The sequence below is a fragment of the Salvelinus fontinalis genome, chromosome 16 (assembly GCF_029448725.1).
Source record: "Salvelinus fontinalis isolate EN_2023a chromosome 16, ASM2944872v1, whole genome shotgun sequence".
Taxonomy (NCBI): Eukaryota; Metazoa; Chordata; class Actinopteri; order Salmoniformes; family Salmonidae; genus Salvelinus; species Salvelinus fontinalis.
This window is the reverse complement of record NC_074680.1, coordinates 25,707,610-25,726,053: the sequence shown is the minus strand read 5'-3', so window position 1 is coordinate 25,726,053 and position 18,444 is coordinate 25,707,610. Positions and strand designations below refer to the sequence as shown.

Below are 18,444 nucleotides of genomic sequence, written 5' to 3'. Positions count from 1 at the left end.
TCATCCCAGACACCCTGGACCCACTCCAAATCACATACCGCCCCAACAGATGCACATATGACGCAATCTCTATTGCAGTCCACACTGCCCTTTCCTACCTGGACAAGAGGAACACTTATGTGAGAATGCTGTTCATTGACTACAACTCACTGTTTAACACCATAGTGCCCTCCAAGCTCATCACTAAGCTAAGAACCCTGGGATTAAACACCTCCCTCTGCAACTGGATCCTAGACTTCCTGATGGACTGCCCCCCAGGTGTTGAGGGTAGACATCAACACATCCGCCACACTGACCCTCAATACGGGGACCCCTCAGGGGTGCGTGCTTAGTCTCCTCCTTAGTCTGACAAGATTTGGTATGGGACGGGCCCTCATCCTCAAAGTTATACAGCTGCACCATTGAGAGCATCTTGACTGGCTGCATCAGCGCTTGGTATGGCAACTGCTTGTCATCCGACCTCAAGGCGCTACATAGGGTTGTGCGTACAACTCAGTAGATCACTGGGGCTGAGCTCCCTGCCATCCAGGACCTCTACACCAGGCGGTGTCAGAGGAAGACCCTCAAATTGTCAAAGCCTCTAGCCACCCAAGTCAGACTGTTCTCTCTACTACTGCACAGCAAGCATTACCAATGCACCAGGTCTGGAACCAACAGGACCCTGAACAGCTTCTACCCCCAAGCCATGAGACTGCTAAATAGTTCTTTAAATCAAATCGATACTAGAACATACATTTTTGTACTTTTGGTACTTCTGTCAAATGTGTCTCACGGATCAACTATCAGTGCTGCTGATGTCCCCCTTATAGAGCAAAAGCACTGTGCCTGCTCCTCTTAGCCTTCACTGGGAGTCTGGACTGCATCACGTCAGCTCCCCACTCATGCCGCACAGAAGTTAACACACTTAAATAATGTGATAAAGCATTTAGGAATGTTGAAACTGTTAAAGCCAGCACCCCGGAGTCACATCTTCACTGTTGACGTTGAGACTGGTGTTTTGCGGGTACTATTTAATGAAGCTGCCAGTTGAGGACTTGTGCGGCGTCGGTTTCTCAAACTAGACACTCTAATGTACTTGTCCTCTTGCTCAGTTGTGCACCGGGGCCTCACACTCGTTCTATTCTGGTTAGAGACAGTTTGCGTTGTTCCGTGACGGGAGTAGTACACAGCGTTGTACGGGATCTTCAGTTTCTTGGCAATTTCTCGCATGGAATAGCCTTCATTTCTCAGAACAAGAATAGACTGTCGAGTTTCAGAAGAAAGTCCTTTGTTTCTGGCCATTTTGAGTCTGTAATCGAACCCACAAATGCTGATGCTCCAGATACTCAAATCGTCTAAAGAAGGCCAGTTTTTTATTGCTTCTTTAATCAGAACAACAGTTTTCAGCTGTGCTAACATTAATGCAAAAGGGTTTTCTAATGATCAATTAGCCTTTTAAAATTATAAACTTGGATTAGCTAACACAACGTGCCATTGGAACACAGGAGTGATGGTTGCTGATAATGCGCCTCTGTACACCTATGTAGATATTCCATTAAAAATCTGCTGTTTCTAGCTACTATAGTCATTTACAACATTAACAATTCTACTAGAGGTCGACCGATTCTGATTTTTCTATACCGATTATTGGAGCACCAAAAAAAGCCGATGCCGATTTTTTTTTTACAATTATTTTATTAATTTATTTATACTATATATATCACAAAAGTGAGTACACCCCTCACATTTTTGTAAATATTTGACTATCTTTTCATGGTACAACACTGAAGAATTGACACTTTGCTACAATGTAAAGTAGTGAGTGTACAGCTTGTATAACAGTGTACATTTGCTGTCCCCTCAAAATAACTCAACACACAGCCATTAATGTCTAAACCGCTGGCAACAAAAGTAAGTACACCCCTAAGTGAAAAAGTCAAAATTGGGCCCAATTAGCCATTGTCCCTACCCAGTGTCATGTGACTTGTTAGTGTTACAAGGTATCAGGTGTGAATGGGGAGCAGGTGTGTTAAATTTGGTGTCATCGCTCTCACACTCCCTCATACTGACTGGTCACTGGAAGTTCAACATTGCACCTCATGGCAAAGAACTCTCTGAGGATCTGAAAAAAATAATTGTTGCTCTACATAAAGATGGCCTGGGCTATAAGAAGATTGCCAAGACCCTGAAACTGAGCTGCAGCACGGTGGCCAAGACCATACAGCGGTTTAACTGGACAGATTCCACTCAGAACAGGCCTCGCCATGGTCGACCAAAGAAGTTGAGTGCACGTGCTCAGCATCACATCCAGAGGTTGTCTTTGGGAAATAGATGTATGAGTGCTGCCAGCATTGCTGCAGAGGTTGAAGGGGTGGGGGGTCAGCCTGTCAGTGCTCAGCTGTCGTCCCAGAAGGAAGCCTCTTCTAAAGATGATGCACAAGAAAGCCCGCAAACAGTTTGCTGAAGACAAGCAGACTAAGGACATGGATTACTGGAACCATGTCCTGTGGTCTGATGAGACCAAGATTAACTTATTTGGTTCAGATGGTGTCAAGCGTGTGTGGCGGCAACCAGGTGAGGAGTACAAAGACAAGTGTGTCTTGCCTACAGTCAAGCATGATGGTGGGAGTGTCATGGTCTGGGGCTGCATGAGTGCTGCCGGCACTGGGGAGCTACAGTTCATTGAGTGAACCATGAATGCCAACATGTACTGTGACATACTGAAGCAGAGCATGATCCCCTCCCTTCAGAGACTGGGCCGCAGGGCAGTATTCCAACATGATAACGACCCCAAACACACCTCCAAGATGACCACTGCCTTGCTAAAGAAGCTGAAGTTAAAGGTGATGGACTGGCCAAGCATGTCTCCAGACCTAAACCCTATTGAGCATATGTGGGGCATCCTCAAACGTAAGGTGTAGGAGTGCAAGGTCTCTAACATCCACCAGCTCCGTGATGTCGTCATGGAGGAGTGGAAGAGGACTCCAGTGGAAACCTGTGAAGCTCTGGTGAACTCCATGCCCAAGAGGGTTAAGGCAGTGCTGGAAAATGATGGTGGCCACACAAAATATTGACACTTTGGGCCCAATTTTGACATTTTCACTTAGGGGTGTACTCACTTTTGTTGCCAGCGGTTTAGACATTAATGGCTGTGTGAGTTATTTTGAGGGGACAGCAAATGTACACTGTTATACAAGCTGTACACTCACTACTTTACATTGTAGCAAAGTGTAATTTCTTCAGTGTTGTCACATGAAAAGATAGTCAAATATTTACAAAAATGTGAGGGGTGTACTCACTTTTGTGATATACTGTATATATATATATGTGTGTGTGTGTGTGTGTGTGTGTGTGTAATGAAGACAATTACAACAATACTGAATGAACACTTTTATTTTAACTTAATGTAATACATAAATAAAATCAATTTGGTCTCAAATAAATAATTAAACATGTTCAATTTGGTTTAAATATTGCAAAAACAGTGTTGGAGAAGAAAGTAAATGTGCAATATGTGCCATGTAAAAAAAGCTTACTTAAGTTCCTTGCTCAAAACATGACAACATATGAAAGCTAGTGGTTCCTTAACATGAGTTTTCAATATTCCCAGTTAAAAAGCTTTAGGTTGTAGTTATTATAGGACTATTTCTCTCTATACCATTTTGTATTTCATATACCTTTTGACTATTGGATGTTCTTATAGGCACTTTAGTATTGCCAGCCTAATCTCGACAGTTGAGGCTGAGTATAGCCCACAAAGATCTCTGCCACGGCACAACCCAAGGGGGGGTCAGACTGCTCTATCAAATCATAGACTTAATTATAATATAATAACACACACAAATACTAGCCTTAGGTCATTAATATGGTCAATTCCGGAAACTATCATCTAAAAAAAAAAAAAAAACATTTCTTTCAGTGAAATACGGAGCTGTTCTGTATTTTATCGAACGTGCGGCAACCCTAAGTCTAAATATTGCTGTTACATTGCACAACCTTCAACGGTATGTCATAATTATGTCAAATTCTGGCAAGTTAATTACGGTTTTTGTTGGAAAGATATGGTCTTCACACAGTTCAACGAGCCAGGCGGCCCAAACTGCTGCATATACCCTGACTCTGCTTGCACAGAACACAAGAGAAGGGACATAATTTCCCTAGTTAAAATATATTCATTTTAGCGGGCAATATTAACTAAATATGCAGGTTTAAAATTTTTTACTTGTGTATTGATTTTAAGAAAGGCATTGATGTTTATGGTTAGGTACACATTGGTGCAACGACAGTGTTTTTTTTGTGAATGCGCTTGTTAAAACATCACCCGTTTGGCGAAGTAGGCTGTGATTCGATGAGAAATTAAAAGGCACCGGATTGATTATATGCAACGCAGGACAAGCTAGATAAACTAATTATATCATCAACCATGTGTAGTTAACTAGTGATTATGTTAAGAGTTATAAAAAACAATCAGATAAGTTTGCTAGCTAGCAACTTACCTTGGCTCATTGCTGCACTCGCGTAACAGGTGGTCAGCCTGCCACGCAGTCTCCTCGTGGAGTGCAATGTAATCGAACATAATCGGCATCCAAAAATGCCGATTACCGATTGTTATAAAAGCTTGAAATTGGCCCTAATTAATTGGCCATTCCGATTAACCGGTTGACCTCTGTCTACGCTGTATTTCTGATCATTTTGATGTTATTTTAATGGACAAAAAAATTGCTTTTCTTTCAAAAACAAGGACATTTCTAAGTGACCGCAAACTATTGAACAGTTTCATAAATATTTGGACGAGCAATGTCAGAGCGGCATAGACTAAGATGCAGTAGAATAGAATACAGTATATACATATGAGATGAGTAATGCAAAATATGTTAACATTACTAGTGACTAGTGATTTCAAGTCTATGTATATAGAGCAGCAGCCTCTAATGTGCTAGTGATGGCTATTTAGCAGTCTGATGGCCTTGAGATAGAAGCTGTTTTTCAGTCGCTCGGTCCCAGCTTTGATGCTCCTGTACTGACCTCTCCTTCTGGATGATAGCGGGGTGAACAGGCAGTGGCTCGGGTGGTTGTTGTCCTTTGATCTTTTTGGCCTTCCTGTTACATCGGATGCTGTAGGTGTCCTGGAGGGCAGGTAGTTTGCCCCCGGTGATGCGTTAGGCAGACTGCACCACCCTCTGGAGAGCTCCACGTTTGCGGGTGGCACGGTTGCCGTACTAGGCAGTGATACAGCCCGACAGGATGCTCTCAATTGTGCATATGTAAAGGTTTGTCATCTGTATCCCAATTAAATCGGAAAAACAAGGTCTATAAGTCTATGCATGAATAGGCCTAGGCTACATCTTGATTTATCCAATTTATCAATAGAGATTTACTATTCAAATCAATTATTACTGTTATGTCGTTAGATTGATTAAAACAAACAAAAATTGATTGTATAATTCATTCATTAATGCATACCTGGCTGTCTCTGATAAATGTTGATATAATTTTTTTTTAAATATAATGATATTAAACTCATAAAATGCCCCTACAATTGAACAGAGCAGTAGCTGACTTTATCTGTCTGGATCAAGTGCCATTTTGTGACTTTGGTTAATATGCCTTCTTTTTTTGCAGTGGTATCGATTTGGTATCGAGTATTGTGATGGTATCGAGAATCGTGATACTAAACCTGGTATCAGTATCGAAGTCAAAATTCTGGTATTCTGACAACACTACTCGGTACTGATACCCATTGTCTATATAGACAATTTATCATTACTGATTGTGAACTTATTACTTTTATTATGTCATATTACTTTTCTTTCTCTTTTCTTTCACTGCATTATTGGGAAGGGCCCCTAAGTAAGCATTTCACTGTTAGTCTACACATGTATATGAAGCATGTGACTAATAAAATTTGAGGCCAGGTTTATAACCTTTGAATGCACGTGTGATCTCACTGCTCTGACATTTCCACAAGGCCTAGAATAACATTAATAATGCCAATCACTACTCACTGACTTTGTTAGTTGATAACATGATAATTTTTCCAATATGCCATCCTATCTGATGGTTAGGCTAGTCTTTAAGCTTCATTCTCTCTCTCTCTCGCTCTCTCTCTCTCTCTCTCTCTCTCTCTCTCTCTCTCTCTCTCTCTCTCTCTCTCTCTCTCTCTCTCTCTCTCTCTCTCTCTCTCGTGACTTCTCTTACGCTCTCTCATGCGCTCTCCTTGCCTTGTGTACCTGGGACTGTTTACTCTTCACAACCACAAACGCAGGCTCTTTCCCAGAATCCTCAAACACTGTGGCTTTCTCGAACTGCGGAGCCTTCTTTTATGTGAGGGACAACATTCCAAGCATGTCTGTTTATTTGCTGGAAGCTGTCTAATTAGGGAGAAAGAGGATAGGGTCGTAGGATAAGGAGAGAAGGCAGATTTTGGCTTTTTTGCTCGGCCTAAGCATGTCTCTTCTCTGATCAAGGCTGGGAGAGCTGCGACTAAAGCGCCTCCATTAAGTGTTTGTCTTATCAAAATGGCTGCCTGTGGGTATTGTAATTGAGAACATGTGGTGAAAATTAATTACAGCTATATGTGTTGTTGCCATGTTCAAGAAGCTGTCTGCCAGTGGCAGGCCCAACTAGGTAGACCTTTGCAGAGGCAAATGTTGCTGTCTTAGATTCAATATTCATCCTCATTTGATATAATCAAACCTGTCTGTGTGCTAGAGGCTCTGCTTTGATTAATTAAGCAGGATAATTACCGCATGTGGCAGAGACTGAAGGTTTGAATGTGAAATTTCCTCCTTTCACAGCAAATATTAACATTGACATCCTAAGGGGCTGCCAAACTATCACCGGCATTGATAAAAGCTTCTCAAACTACAGGGTCATTGATGATGATAGTACTGTCTGTAAATCTGTATACGTTAGTCATGAGTCTTTGAACACATTCCTGTTGTGATGCCCTAGCCTAACCCAATCATCCCCTTCATTGATTCAGCGCCCTAAATAGAAACCAAAGCTCACTACTGTGTAGAATGTCATGTGACCGTCCCAGCAGCCCAAAGGTCATGACGCTAGGCTATATGAAAGTCACTTCGGTCTCTGCACAGAGCAATGTAAGCATCACACGGACGACGATATTCAAATAAGTCACATTGTTTGTCCATGGTAGAGCCACTCCAATCAGTGAGTAAAGATCCTGAGAATAGTGTTTGTTTGATTCTTTGATTGACCCTGGTGATTAACATGATTAACGGTTGACTGTAATCATCATTTGCATTTCTGCTGGTTGCTAGGGGACAGCCCTTAATCCTCCATCCCTGATTGTATGCAGACCGATCAGGAGAGAGGGTGAAGAGGTGGAAGTATGCTTCCAGAATGTAGCCGATACCAACACTGTAATGTTTTCCACAAGCACATGGAGTAGCCAGTCAAATAGAAAAAGTAGCCAACCATGCTCCACCCATTATTTTTTTGCAGAACAAGCTTTATTTTGGTGGCCTTTGTTACATTCTGAATGTATTTTCAACAAACAACTATAAGGAAATGGCACTAATCAAATGTTTTCACACTTACTGTAGACTAGGTTTCCATCCAATTGGCAACAGATTTTCATGCGAATATTCTAAAATCTGCTTTTAAACAATATGCGTGTTTTCCCACCAGAGATGTCTCCAGCAAATTGCCACACTGTAGACAAAAGGCTGTGCTTGATGACGTTGTGCACATACCTTTTGCCTTTAAATTCCCATGTACCGAATAAAAAATAACTTACATGAGTTTCCATCACATTTTGACATCTCCTGATGGTTTTCTCACCAAAAAAATTGAGTTTATATAGCGAGTTTGCCCACTCTGGTATTGGCACGTGCGCTTTAGCCAATAGCGCTATCTACGTGATGAGATTATTATTATGGACAAAAGAGCAAGATTATTTTTCAAACGGCAGCCAAGTATCGACTATCATGTCACCAGAATAAGGCCCTCAATATTTATTGGAAAGGAGCGTCAAACTAATCACCTCGTACTTTCACCACCCTGTGAAGTTAATTTATTTCATTTGTAGCCTAATAAACTGCATGCTTTCCTGATGAGTCGTAGTGGGAGGACCACACAACATCGCGTGACTCCACGTTTACTTTGATATGATGGTTATTATATCAATATTTGTAGCATAATTAATTTTACAGACACCAAAGTATCACACCTTGTCTAGTGTATTTTGTTATGTCGACATTCTGAAAGTGAACCAAAAATGTTTCCGTCAGGTCTCGTGACATTTTCTTTCTCCGATGTACTTTACTTGCATAAAAAGGTGGGATGGAAACCTGGTTTATATTACTTTCATCAGCTGTGGTACAATATGATATAAAACACAGAATAAACATGTCTTAAAGAAAAATGTAAGCCTTTAAAGAATCCTGTATGTGTCTGCTGACTAACACAGGCTTGGAGCTTACTTTTTAGAGGCATTTTGTCAGCTATCTGCAATACAGGTATGATTGAAGAATGAAACAGGTGTTAAACATTGGCTTTGCTACACAGAAAGCAGCTGTTCACTACTCCATTGTCAACACTTTGAAAATACTATATACAGTGCATTCTGGAAAGTATTCAGACCCCTTCAGTTTTCCACATTTACGTTACAGCATTATTCTAAAATTGACTGACTAGTATTTCCCGCCTCATCAACCTACACACAATACCCCATAATGACAAAGCAAAAACAGGTTTTTAGAAATGCTTGCAAATGTATTACAGAAAATGGAAATATTTCATTTACATAAGTATTCAGACCCTTTACTCAGTACTTTGTTGAAACACCTTTGGCAGCGATTACAGCCTCGAGTCTTTTTGGGTATGACACTGCAAGCTTGGCACACCTGTATTTGGGGAGTTTCTCTCGTTCTTCTCTGCAGGTCCTCTCAAGCTATGTCAGGTTGGATGGGGAGCATCGCTGCACAGCTATATTCAGGTCTCTCCAGAGATGTTCGATCGGGTCCGGGCTCTGGCTGGGCCACTCAAGGACATTCAGAGACTTGTCCCGAAATCACTCCTACATTGACTTGGCTGTGTGCTTAGGGTCATTGTCCTGTTAGAAGGTGAACCTTTGGCCGAGTCTGGGGTCCTGAGCGCTCTGGAGCAGGTTTTCATCAAGGATCTCTCCTCGATCCTGACTAGTCTCCTAGTCCCTGCCGCTGAAAAACATTCCCACAGCATGATGCTGCCACCACTATGCTTCACCGTAGGGATTGTATTGGCCAGGTGATGAGTGGTGCCTGGTTTGCTCCAGTCCTGACGCTTGGCATTCAGGCCAAGGAGTTCAATATTGATTTCATCAGACCAGAGAATCTTGTTTCTCATGGTTTGAGAGTCCTTTAGGTGCCTTTTGGCAAACTCCAAGTGGGCTGTTGTGCACCTTTTCTACTGTGGAGTGGCTTCTGTCTGGCCACTCCAACCTTAAGGCCTGGTTTTCCCATCTCTATAGTGGAACTCTGGAGCTCTGTCAGATTGACCATCAGGTTCTTGGTCACCTCGCTGGCCCATGCTCTTGTCTCCCTATTGCTCAGGTTGGTCGGGCGGCCAGCTCTAGGAAGAGTCTTAGTGGTTCCAAACTTCTTCCATTTTAAGAATGATGGAGGTCGCTGTGTTCTTCAATGCTACAGACATTTTTTGGTACCCTTCACCAGATCTGTGCCTTGCCTTGAGAATTCCTGTCTTGGAATTCTATGGACAATTCCTTCGACCTCATGGCTTAGTTGACCGTGCATGTCAGAGCAAAAACCGCGGGACCTTTATATAGACAGGTGTGTGCCTTTCCAAATCATATCCACTCAATTGAATTTACCACCGGTGGACTCCAAGTTGTAGAAACATCTCAAGGATGATCAATGGAAACAGGATGCACCTGTCTCTAGTCTCATAGCAAAGAGTCTGAATAGTTATGTAAATAAGGTATTTCTGATTTCTTTTAAATTTATTCTAAAAACCTGTTTTCACCACTGATTCTGGGGCTTTGTGTGTAGATTGATGAGGGAAAACATGTATTTAATCTATTTTAGAATAAGGCTGTAACAAAACAAAATGTGGAAAAGGGGAAAGGGTCTGAATACTTTCCGAGTGCACTGTAGGTCACGTGCTTGCAATGTTTCACGTAACGCAAGGGTTGAGGGAGTAGGGAATGTTTTTCTTAAAGAAACTAGCTATTTTGGTAACAACTTTTCAGTCAAACAAAATGGTTGTAATTATGTTGCAGCTTCAGGGCGGACAGCGCGATAAACACTTGCTGTGGTGCCTGTTCACTGCAGCAGGGAGGAGAGCGAGACAAGTCACACAGGCACTCCCTGTCATTTTTAGTTTTTGTCTCATTTGTCTTAATTATTTAATCGAACAGTGCGCTTAAAGCATCAGACTAGCTCAGTGCGTTTACTGGATTTTATTCAAGCACATGGGGTGTGTCTATCTTTATGGGGCGGCAGCGTAACCTAGTGGTCAGAGCGTTGGACTAGTAAGCGAAAGGTTAATTTCAAATCCCTGAGCTGACCAGGTACAAATCTGTCGTTCTGCCCCTGAACAAGGCAGTTAACCCACTGTTCCTAGGCCATCATTGAAAATAAGAATTTGTTCTTAACTGACTTGCCTAGTTAAATAAAGGTAAAATAAATATATATGGAAAAATACATGTTAAAACATTTCGATCAATCAATTGGTCAAAAAAATAAAATATTTTTTTGGGGGAACAACCCGAAAAACCTGTTGAAGGTTTACTTTTAAGTCCCTTTCCCTAAAATCAGTAAGCTCAGCGAGTAGATTGATGGGCACTTATTTTTGCTTTGGACAGCTTGCGTGTGCTTGGTGAAGGCATCAACTCATGTACCTCTCGAAGTTGGAACTCGAGCGTGATTGTGCTTGAATGAACGGCTAATCATATTGCTCAAATACAAATAGCATGACATTTATGCATACAGTCTTCAGTGGTTGATTACGATAGAGGAGGTAAATGTTGAACTGGAATGCAGCAAAGCGCCAAAATGTTGCTGGCCCTTTTGAGCCAGTGACTGACGAGATCCACTGGCCCAACACGTGTTTTTACTGGCCCAGGACCAACGGGCCATCATTAAATTAACTACCTTATGATGTTTTTAACTCCTATAACGAGTGAAAAGATGACCGGAGAAATATAACAGGCTAAACTAACGCTTGGAACAGGAGGGGGTCGGTGTCCTCCACGCGCGTTACGCACCAAGAAAAGACTTGCTAGCTACAGGGTTTTTTCATTTATAGGGCCTGTGAACGCGCAATCGACCCCATTGGAATCGTCATCACGTAAAGGCATCCAGGGGAAGACGTAAGAAGTGTCCGTATAGTCATAGCAATAACAGTGCCCTTTTAACTGACTTCAGAACAGTGGCCAACATTTCTGAAATCTGACTCCATGTCAGGGAAATTGCTGTAGAATGGGCTCTGTTCCACTTAGAGACAAAATTTCAACTCCTATAGAAACTATAGACTGTTTTCTATCCAATAATAATAATAATATGCATATTGTACGATCAAGGATTTTGTGGGAAGCCGTTTCAAAAATTACCCAATTAGCATAAATAGTCTCAACAGCGCCCCCATCCTCAACAGGTTAATGTCCGACCCTGCACGCGAAAGAAAATAAATTAATGTGCCAGAAAACAATAGGCTAAGTGGATTTCGAGTCTTCGTTACGACATTATGGGACGTGCAAATTCATGCCCTTTCCCTCCTTGTAACATTTTTGGACTGCAACCACCACGCGCACACACCCAGGTACTGAGAGGCGGGACAGACAGCAGACTGTCAAACCAGCAGTGTTTTCCTGTCATCGCTCACTTTGACTGACAGGTGGTTGTCCTATAAATAGATCACCAGAAGATGCAAATTGTTCGTTCTAGCAGGAGCGGGCTCGGCAGACTTTTTCTGACTAGCAGCCTAGTTAAGTGGGAAAAGTACCCGGCTGAAAATGGGTCTAATCGTTTGTATAGCCGACTGCCGGCGCTAGTGGAAAACACTGGTTTACATGGTTTATAATCTGTCTGATCAGAACTTTTATGCACATCTAGGGCTGGCACAATTACGTATACGAACAGCTGACTGAAGACACGGGGATGGCCGGGCATTCCATCGGTTGAGTCTGTTATTTGGTAACATGGACTCTTAACAATGTGATAACTTTGTTGCTCCTTGCTGACACAAGCAAGGTGTTGCAGAAAATGAGCACACAAAGGTGCAAGTAAGGTGCAGCAGCAGAACACAGAAATATAAAGTATTGTAGCACATGCAGAGGGGGAAAAAATGTCTGTCTATAAAAAAAAAATATATATATGCTATTCAAACGGTTATTATGGAGACCGTGGTAATTTGACTGGCCGATTACTGTCATCCAAATTTCCATGACAGTCACAGCCCTATGCACTAGGGATGGGCATTTGAAATGATTTTCACTATTCTAATATAATTTTTTGGGGGGTATATCCAGACAGTCGAAATACATGTTTTATTTATATATATAGATTTTTACTTCAATGGGGACTTGCTCCTGCGACTCAGGAGAGGTGGTGCTCTGCTTGATGTTTCAGTACAGACGGGTGTGGGAGGGGCGCGAGAGGAGCAGGTGGCGGTGTGTCAGGCATGGAGGGGGAGAGCGAGTGAGAGCGGGGGAGCTAGAGAAAGTAGACAGACCGACCCGTACAAGTTAGAAAAACTTGTTGGTGCGATAGGTTATCATCTCATAAGGTAGTGTCTGTCTTGGCTGCATCTAATTGATGTAAAGACGCTAGCTAGCTACACTAGCCAGCTAAGTTAGTAAGCCTGCTTGCTAGCTAGCAAGGCTAATTTAATATTTTTATTTGTTCCCTGTGTCCTTGTCTACAACTCTATTCATATTAATCAACAAGCCTACATGTTGGTTGATCATTGTAGCTTTCTCCTTCTCATTCCATAATTGTAATTCCATTTTCCATTGACTAGAAATCACCCACTTTACTTGCTACACATGGAGCCTCTGACAGTAGTGCTGCTTTGATTGGCTGACAATAACAAGCTACATGCGTGAAAAGTGTGGACTACTATTCAAATGACCGCGCCCATCCCTACCATGCACATCATTCCTCCATCTTATAGTTTGTATGTGTAAGGTTTATGTTTATGTAAGCTAGTCTCAATGGCAGAATTTGTGACAGTCACATGGAAACTTCTATCTTCCCCTGCTGAGTGTGTGTATATATATATATATATATATATATATATATATATATATATATATATATATATATATATATATATATATATATATATATATATATATATATATATATATATATGGTGTGTAGTGATGTTTCCAGTAGTTCACGGTGGTCAGTGAGTCATGGCTAAAATGAATTGTCTGGTTAACCACTAATCTGGCCATTGGGCCTATTTCAGTATCTTTACCAGCCGCATAACCAAATGCCTGTCAGTGCCAACCACAAATGGTGTTGACCGGTCTGAATGGTCTCCCTGCTGCAGGTTGGGTGACCAGTTCTACAAGGATGCCATTGAGCAGTGCCGCAGCTATAATGCCCGCCTGTGTGCCGAGCGCAGCGTGCGCCTGCCCTTCCTGGACTCCCAGACCGGCGTGGCACAGAACAACTGCTACATCTGGATGGAGCGCCACCACCGCAGCCCTGGTGGGTAGAGATAGAAAAGCATGATGGCTGGCGCTCTGGTTTACTAAAACTATCATTCACTTGTTGAGGTTTAGTGGGTAATGTCATCTGTATCTAAATATGTCCCTCTGGCCACTACAGCTACAAACATGTCTATATAAGGATATCCAATAGTGTTTATGTTGCCTCCAGCGAGAACCCTTCATATATACAACTGCATAAGAATATTGAGTTCACTCTTTTAGGGTCACTAAGCAACACATTATGTATCAGGCTGGGGGGGGGGAGTGAGAACCGTGTGGTGTATTCTTCAGTTCCTGTCTGTTTTTATAGGGGTGGCTGCAGGTCAGATGTATACATACCCCGCCCGCTGCTGGAGGAAGAAGAGGCGGCTGCACACCTCCATGGACCCTCCGCTGCGCCTCTGTGGCCTCCAGCTAGGTAATAGAAACCCCCCCCCCCTCCCCTCACAAAACTCCTGCAACTCTCTGCTGTGTCTCATCACCAGTCAGTCCAGTGCGTTCATCTCCCATTCTATTATCTTGTTATTATTTATGATCTGGAATCATTTAACTGAAAGCACATCATTCAATTTCAGTGTGGAAAGCAAACAGCCTGCTAGTCACTTTTTATCAAATGAGAAGTGCTCCGTTCAGTGAACGAGTAAACTTGTTTTGTGAGAACTAGAACATGTAATCAAATTTTAGCCTGCTCAGCTGGGAGGAGAAGGACAGGAATCACAACAGACTGCATTTAATAAATGTTACGAAAAATGTAGTTTTTCGCTACTCTTCATAAGTTCCTGAACATTTTCTCACAAACTCGCTCACTCTATCACCCACTTCTATTTATTTTGACCCATTCATTCCTACACTCCCACACATTAAGTCACTCTGCCCTACACCCACACTTCCTATTGGAATATTTTCACTGAGCCTCACTTTGCTCTTCTCTACCTGTCACGAAGACACCCTGCTCGAACAGTAACACTGTGTAACACACATTAAGTCACTCTGCCCTACACTGTGTAACATACCAGTGAATGTGATCTGTGCCCATTAGTGCACTAGCTGGCTCTGCCTGGTTTCTCCAGACTCCACTGGGAGAGTGCCTTCTCCTGTAGCTGGGCAGAGGTAGCTATCGCTGCAGCCAGCCGGAGTTAGTGCTGCTTGCTGGCTGGCTGTCTGACTGGTGGTGATAGAGGGAAACTTGGGCTGCATGCAGAATCGGCTCCCTGCTGCAGGCTGCCTGCTCTATTTTTAGCCTGCAGCTCCCAGGGGGGAGGGGCTGTCTAGTCGCTGAGAGTTGAAAGTCAACATGTGCAGACACTGGTTAGGGGCTCCGGTGTGGATGAGCCCTCAGAGTTGCTAGCATATGGTAGTTAGAAGAGGGAGGCAGGCAGGGGTATGCACCATCTACTTAGATCCTCACCACTCATCAACTGCTGCATGTTAGCATTCAGCTCAGGGAGTGAGACTGCTAGGTGATTTCACTTGGTGAGATGAGTGTCTGAAGGTATGATTAAAAAGATTAAGTTGAGGCTTTGAAGTCTGTCCTCTTAACATCATGAGGCTACTGCTGAATGAAATACCCTTCAATGAAGAAAGTGTGAGTATGATCTCCAGGCTAGACTGACTACCAGCCAATGTTAGTCTTTTCTCTCATCCACACTCTGTTTTGACCTCTATCACAATACAAGAAGAGAACTCTATGGAACATTTACATTAAAGGGACAGTTCACCCAAATCACAAATTGACCTATATTTATTGACAGTTACAGCTTTGCTTTTGGATTTGCCGTTTATAGTGATACTTTCAAAAATCAAGCAATTTGTATGTTCCCGGGAAAGACTAAATGCGGTGCTGCCTGTCAGTGTCTTTAGAGTTACTGCTATACAGTTGTGGCCAAAAGTTTTGAGAATGTCACAAATATTAATTTCCACAACGTTTGCTGCTTCAGTGTCAAGATATTTTTGTCAGATGTTACTATGGAATACTGAAGTATAATTACAAGCATTTCATAAGTGTCAAAGACTTTTGACAATTACATGAAGTTGATGTAAAGAGTCAATATTTGCAGTGTTGACCCTTTTTCAAGACCTCTGGAATCTGCCCTGGCATGCTGTCAATTAACTTCTGGGCCACATCCTGACTGATGGCAGCCCATTCTTGAGGATTGACCATACGTTCTCAATGGGATTAAGGTCTGGGGAGTTTCCTGGCCATGGACCCAAAATATCGATGTTTTGTTCCCCGAGCCACTTAGTTATCACTTTTGCCTTATGACAAGGTGCGCCATCATGCTGGAAAAGGCATTGTTCGTCACCAAACTGTTCCTGGATGATTGGGAGAAGTTGCTCTCGGAGGATGTGTTGGTACCATTCTTTATTCATGGCTGTGTTCTTAGGCAAAATTGTGAGTGAGCCCACTCCCTTGGCTGCGAAGCAACCCCACAGATGAATGGTTTCCGGATGCTTTACTGTTGGCATGACACAGGACTGATGGTAGCGCTCACCTTGTCTTCTCAGGACAAGCTTTTTTCCGGATGCCCCAAACAATTGGAAAGGGGATTCATCAGAGAAAATGACTTTACCCCAGTCCTCAGCAGTCCAATCCATGTACCTTTTGCAGAATATCAGTCTGTCCCTGATGTTTTTCCTGGAGAGAAGTGGCTTCTTTGCTGCCCTTCTTTACACCAGGCCATCCTCCAAAAGTCTTCGCCTCACTGTGCGTGCAGATGCACTCACACCTGCTGGCTGTCATTCCTGAGCAAGCTCTGTACTGGTGGTGTCCCGATCCCACAGCTGAATCAACTTTAGGAGATGGTCCTGGCGCTTGCTGGACTTTCTTGGGCGCCCTGAATCCTTCTTCACAACAATTGAACCGCTCTCCTTGAAGTTCTTGATGATCTGATAAATGGTTGATTTACGTGCAATCTTACTGGCAGCAATATCCTTGCCTGTGAAGCCCTTTTTGTGCAAAGCAATGATGACGGCACGTGTTTCCTTGCAGGGAACCATGGTTGACAGAGGAGAACAATGATTCCAAGCACCACCCTCCTTTTGAAGCTTCCAGTCTGTTATTCGAACTCAATCAGCATGACAGAGTGATCTCCAGCCTTGTTCTCGTCAACACTCACACCTGTGTTAACGAGAGAATCACTGACATGTCAGCTGGTCCTTTTGTGGCAGGGCTGAAATGCAGCGGAAATGTTTTTGGGGGGATTCGGTTCATTTGCGTGGCAAAGGAGGACTTTGCAATTAATTGCAATTCATCTGATCACTCTTCATAACATTCTGGAGCATATGCAAATTGACATCATACAAACTGAGGCAGCAGACTTTGTGAAAAATCATATTTGTGTCATTCTCAAAACCTTTGGCAACGACTGTACTTTGATTGTGACGGGCGGCTCCCGGGTTTGTTTGATTTATTTGTGTGTTTATTCCTCTTTATCCAGATGGAGGACTCGCAGGCAAGGATGTGATTCCCACACAGGGCACCACGCTGGAGGCTCTTCTCAGAGGGGAGGGCTTAGACCAGAGGAACAACTCAAAGGATGAGGAGAGCCTCCTAGAGATCCAGGTGGGTTATAATGAAGTTTTAACCCAATGGCTTCTGAGCATAACAGAACTCCCTGGAACAGTGTATAAGGGCTAGGGCTGTCCCCGACAAAAAAAGATCTTGGTCAACCGAGAGTCGTCCTGTTTTTTCAACCAATCCATTGGTCGAAATGTTTAAACTTATTTTTCTATATATAGACAGACATACCCTATGTGTTTGAATAAAATCAACTACATATGCACTGAGCTTGTCTACTTAACCACACTGTTTGATTAAATAGTTAAGACACACAAATGACTCCAAAGAGCCCGATGGTCACACTGTATTAAAAAATCTATCCTCCCTACTGCAGCGAAAAGGCACCACAGCAGTGTTTTTTGCTAAGCTGCAACATAATTCCAGCCATTTAGTTTTTCATGTTTCTGACTGAAAAGTTATTTTACCGAAACCTCAAATTACTTTAAGAGAAACATTCCCTCAACCGTTGTTCTCTTTACGTGAAACATGTAAGCATCGCAGGCATGTGTCCAATATGGCCTGAGCTATAGCCTGTCATCATATAAAGAAAATGGGTTATAACAAACTCCGAACACAGTAATGTCGCCTGCAAAATGGATGTGGAGGACGTTGAAAACTGAATGTTTACTGGTTGCTCAGGAGGAAAAAGGGAAGTCAGATGTGTGGAAGACATTTGACTTAGTTGTGGGAACTACTACAGATCAAGAAAAAGGAGCATATTTGTGCAAACGTTGCTTTTAGATTACAATATTATACTTTATTCTGTCCATTTGAAACAGTGTACGCAACACTAAATAAGTGTACCAGAGAGTCTGCGAGCGTTGCAAAATATACATGTTATTTTGACGCCTGCTCGCGGGCGTCAGCGACTGTCTGCGTGGCTAGGCGCTAAAATAGAAGTCGGTTCTATTTGTGACACTCAACGCGCTGCAAATCTGGCGCCTTCCATCTCCTCATTAGTTTTTAGAAGCATATACCCACGTGGGTGATTGAAAGATGAACTTAGGTCCACACTCCGGCAGGTTGTAGCAATGTTGGTTGCAAACCGCCATATTAAGTCCAAAATATTAATAAGAAGAAGAAGCCTGAAGGAAGGAGGAGAACCTAATTACTGTTTTAACTGTGGAATTGTCGGAGTTGGGGACCTTGTGCATTTCAGGTAAAATAACAACCCAATGTCTATATCCCAGGACAAATTAGCTAGCAACAGCAAGCTAGCTAG

At 42.7% G+C, this 18,444-nt stretch overlaps 1 protein-coding gene across 4 annotated transcripts in view; it reads left to right on the top strand.

The window, feature by feature from the left end:
- LOC129812865 (zinc finger protein DPF3-like) overlaps positions 1-18,444 on the top strand; it is a 46,004-nt gene that overhangs the window by 10,545 nt on the left and 17,015 nt on the right. For 2 of the 4 annotated variants that reach the window (XR_008753084.1, XM_055864805.1), the window contains exons 2-5: positions 5,602-5,706; positions 13,501-13,661; positions 13,974-14,081; positions 17,101-17,225. Coding sequence is in view for 3 of the 4 variants with exons in the window: in XM_055864805.1 (XP_055720780.1) it covers positions 5,602-5,706; positions 13,501-13,661; positions 13,974-14,081; positions 17,101-17,225 (499 nt within the window). In the remaining variant the exon portion in view is untranslated. The remainder of the gene's footprint in view (positions 1-5,601; positions 5,707-13,500; positions 13,662-13,973; positions 14,082-17,100; positions 17,226-18,444) is intronic. The other 2 variants (XM_055864806.1, XM_055864807.1) reach the window with 2 other exon arrangements.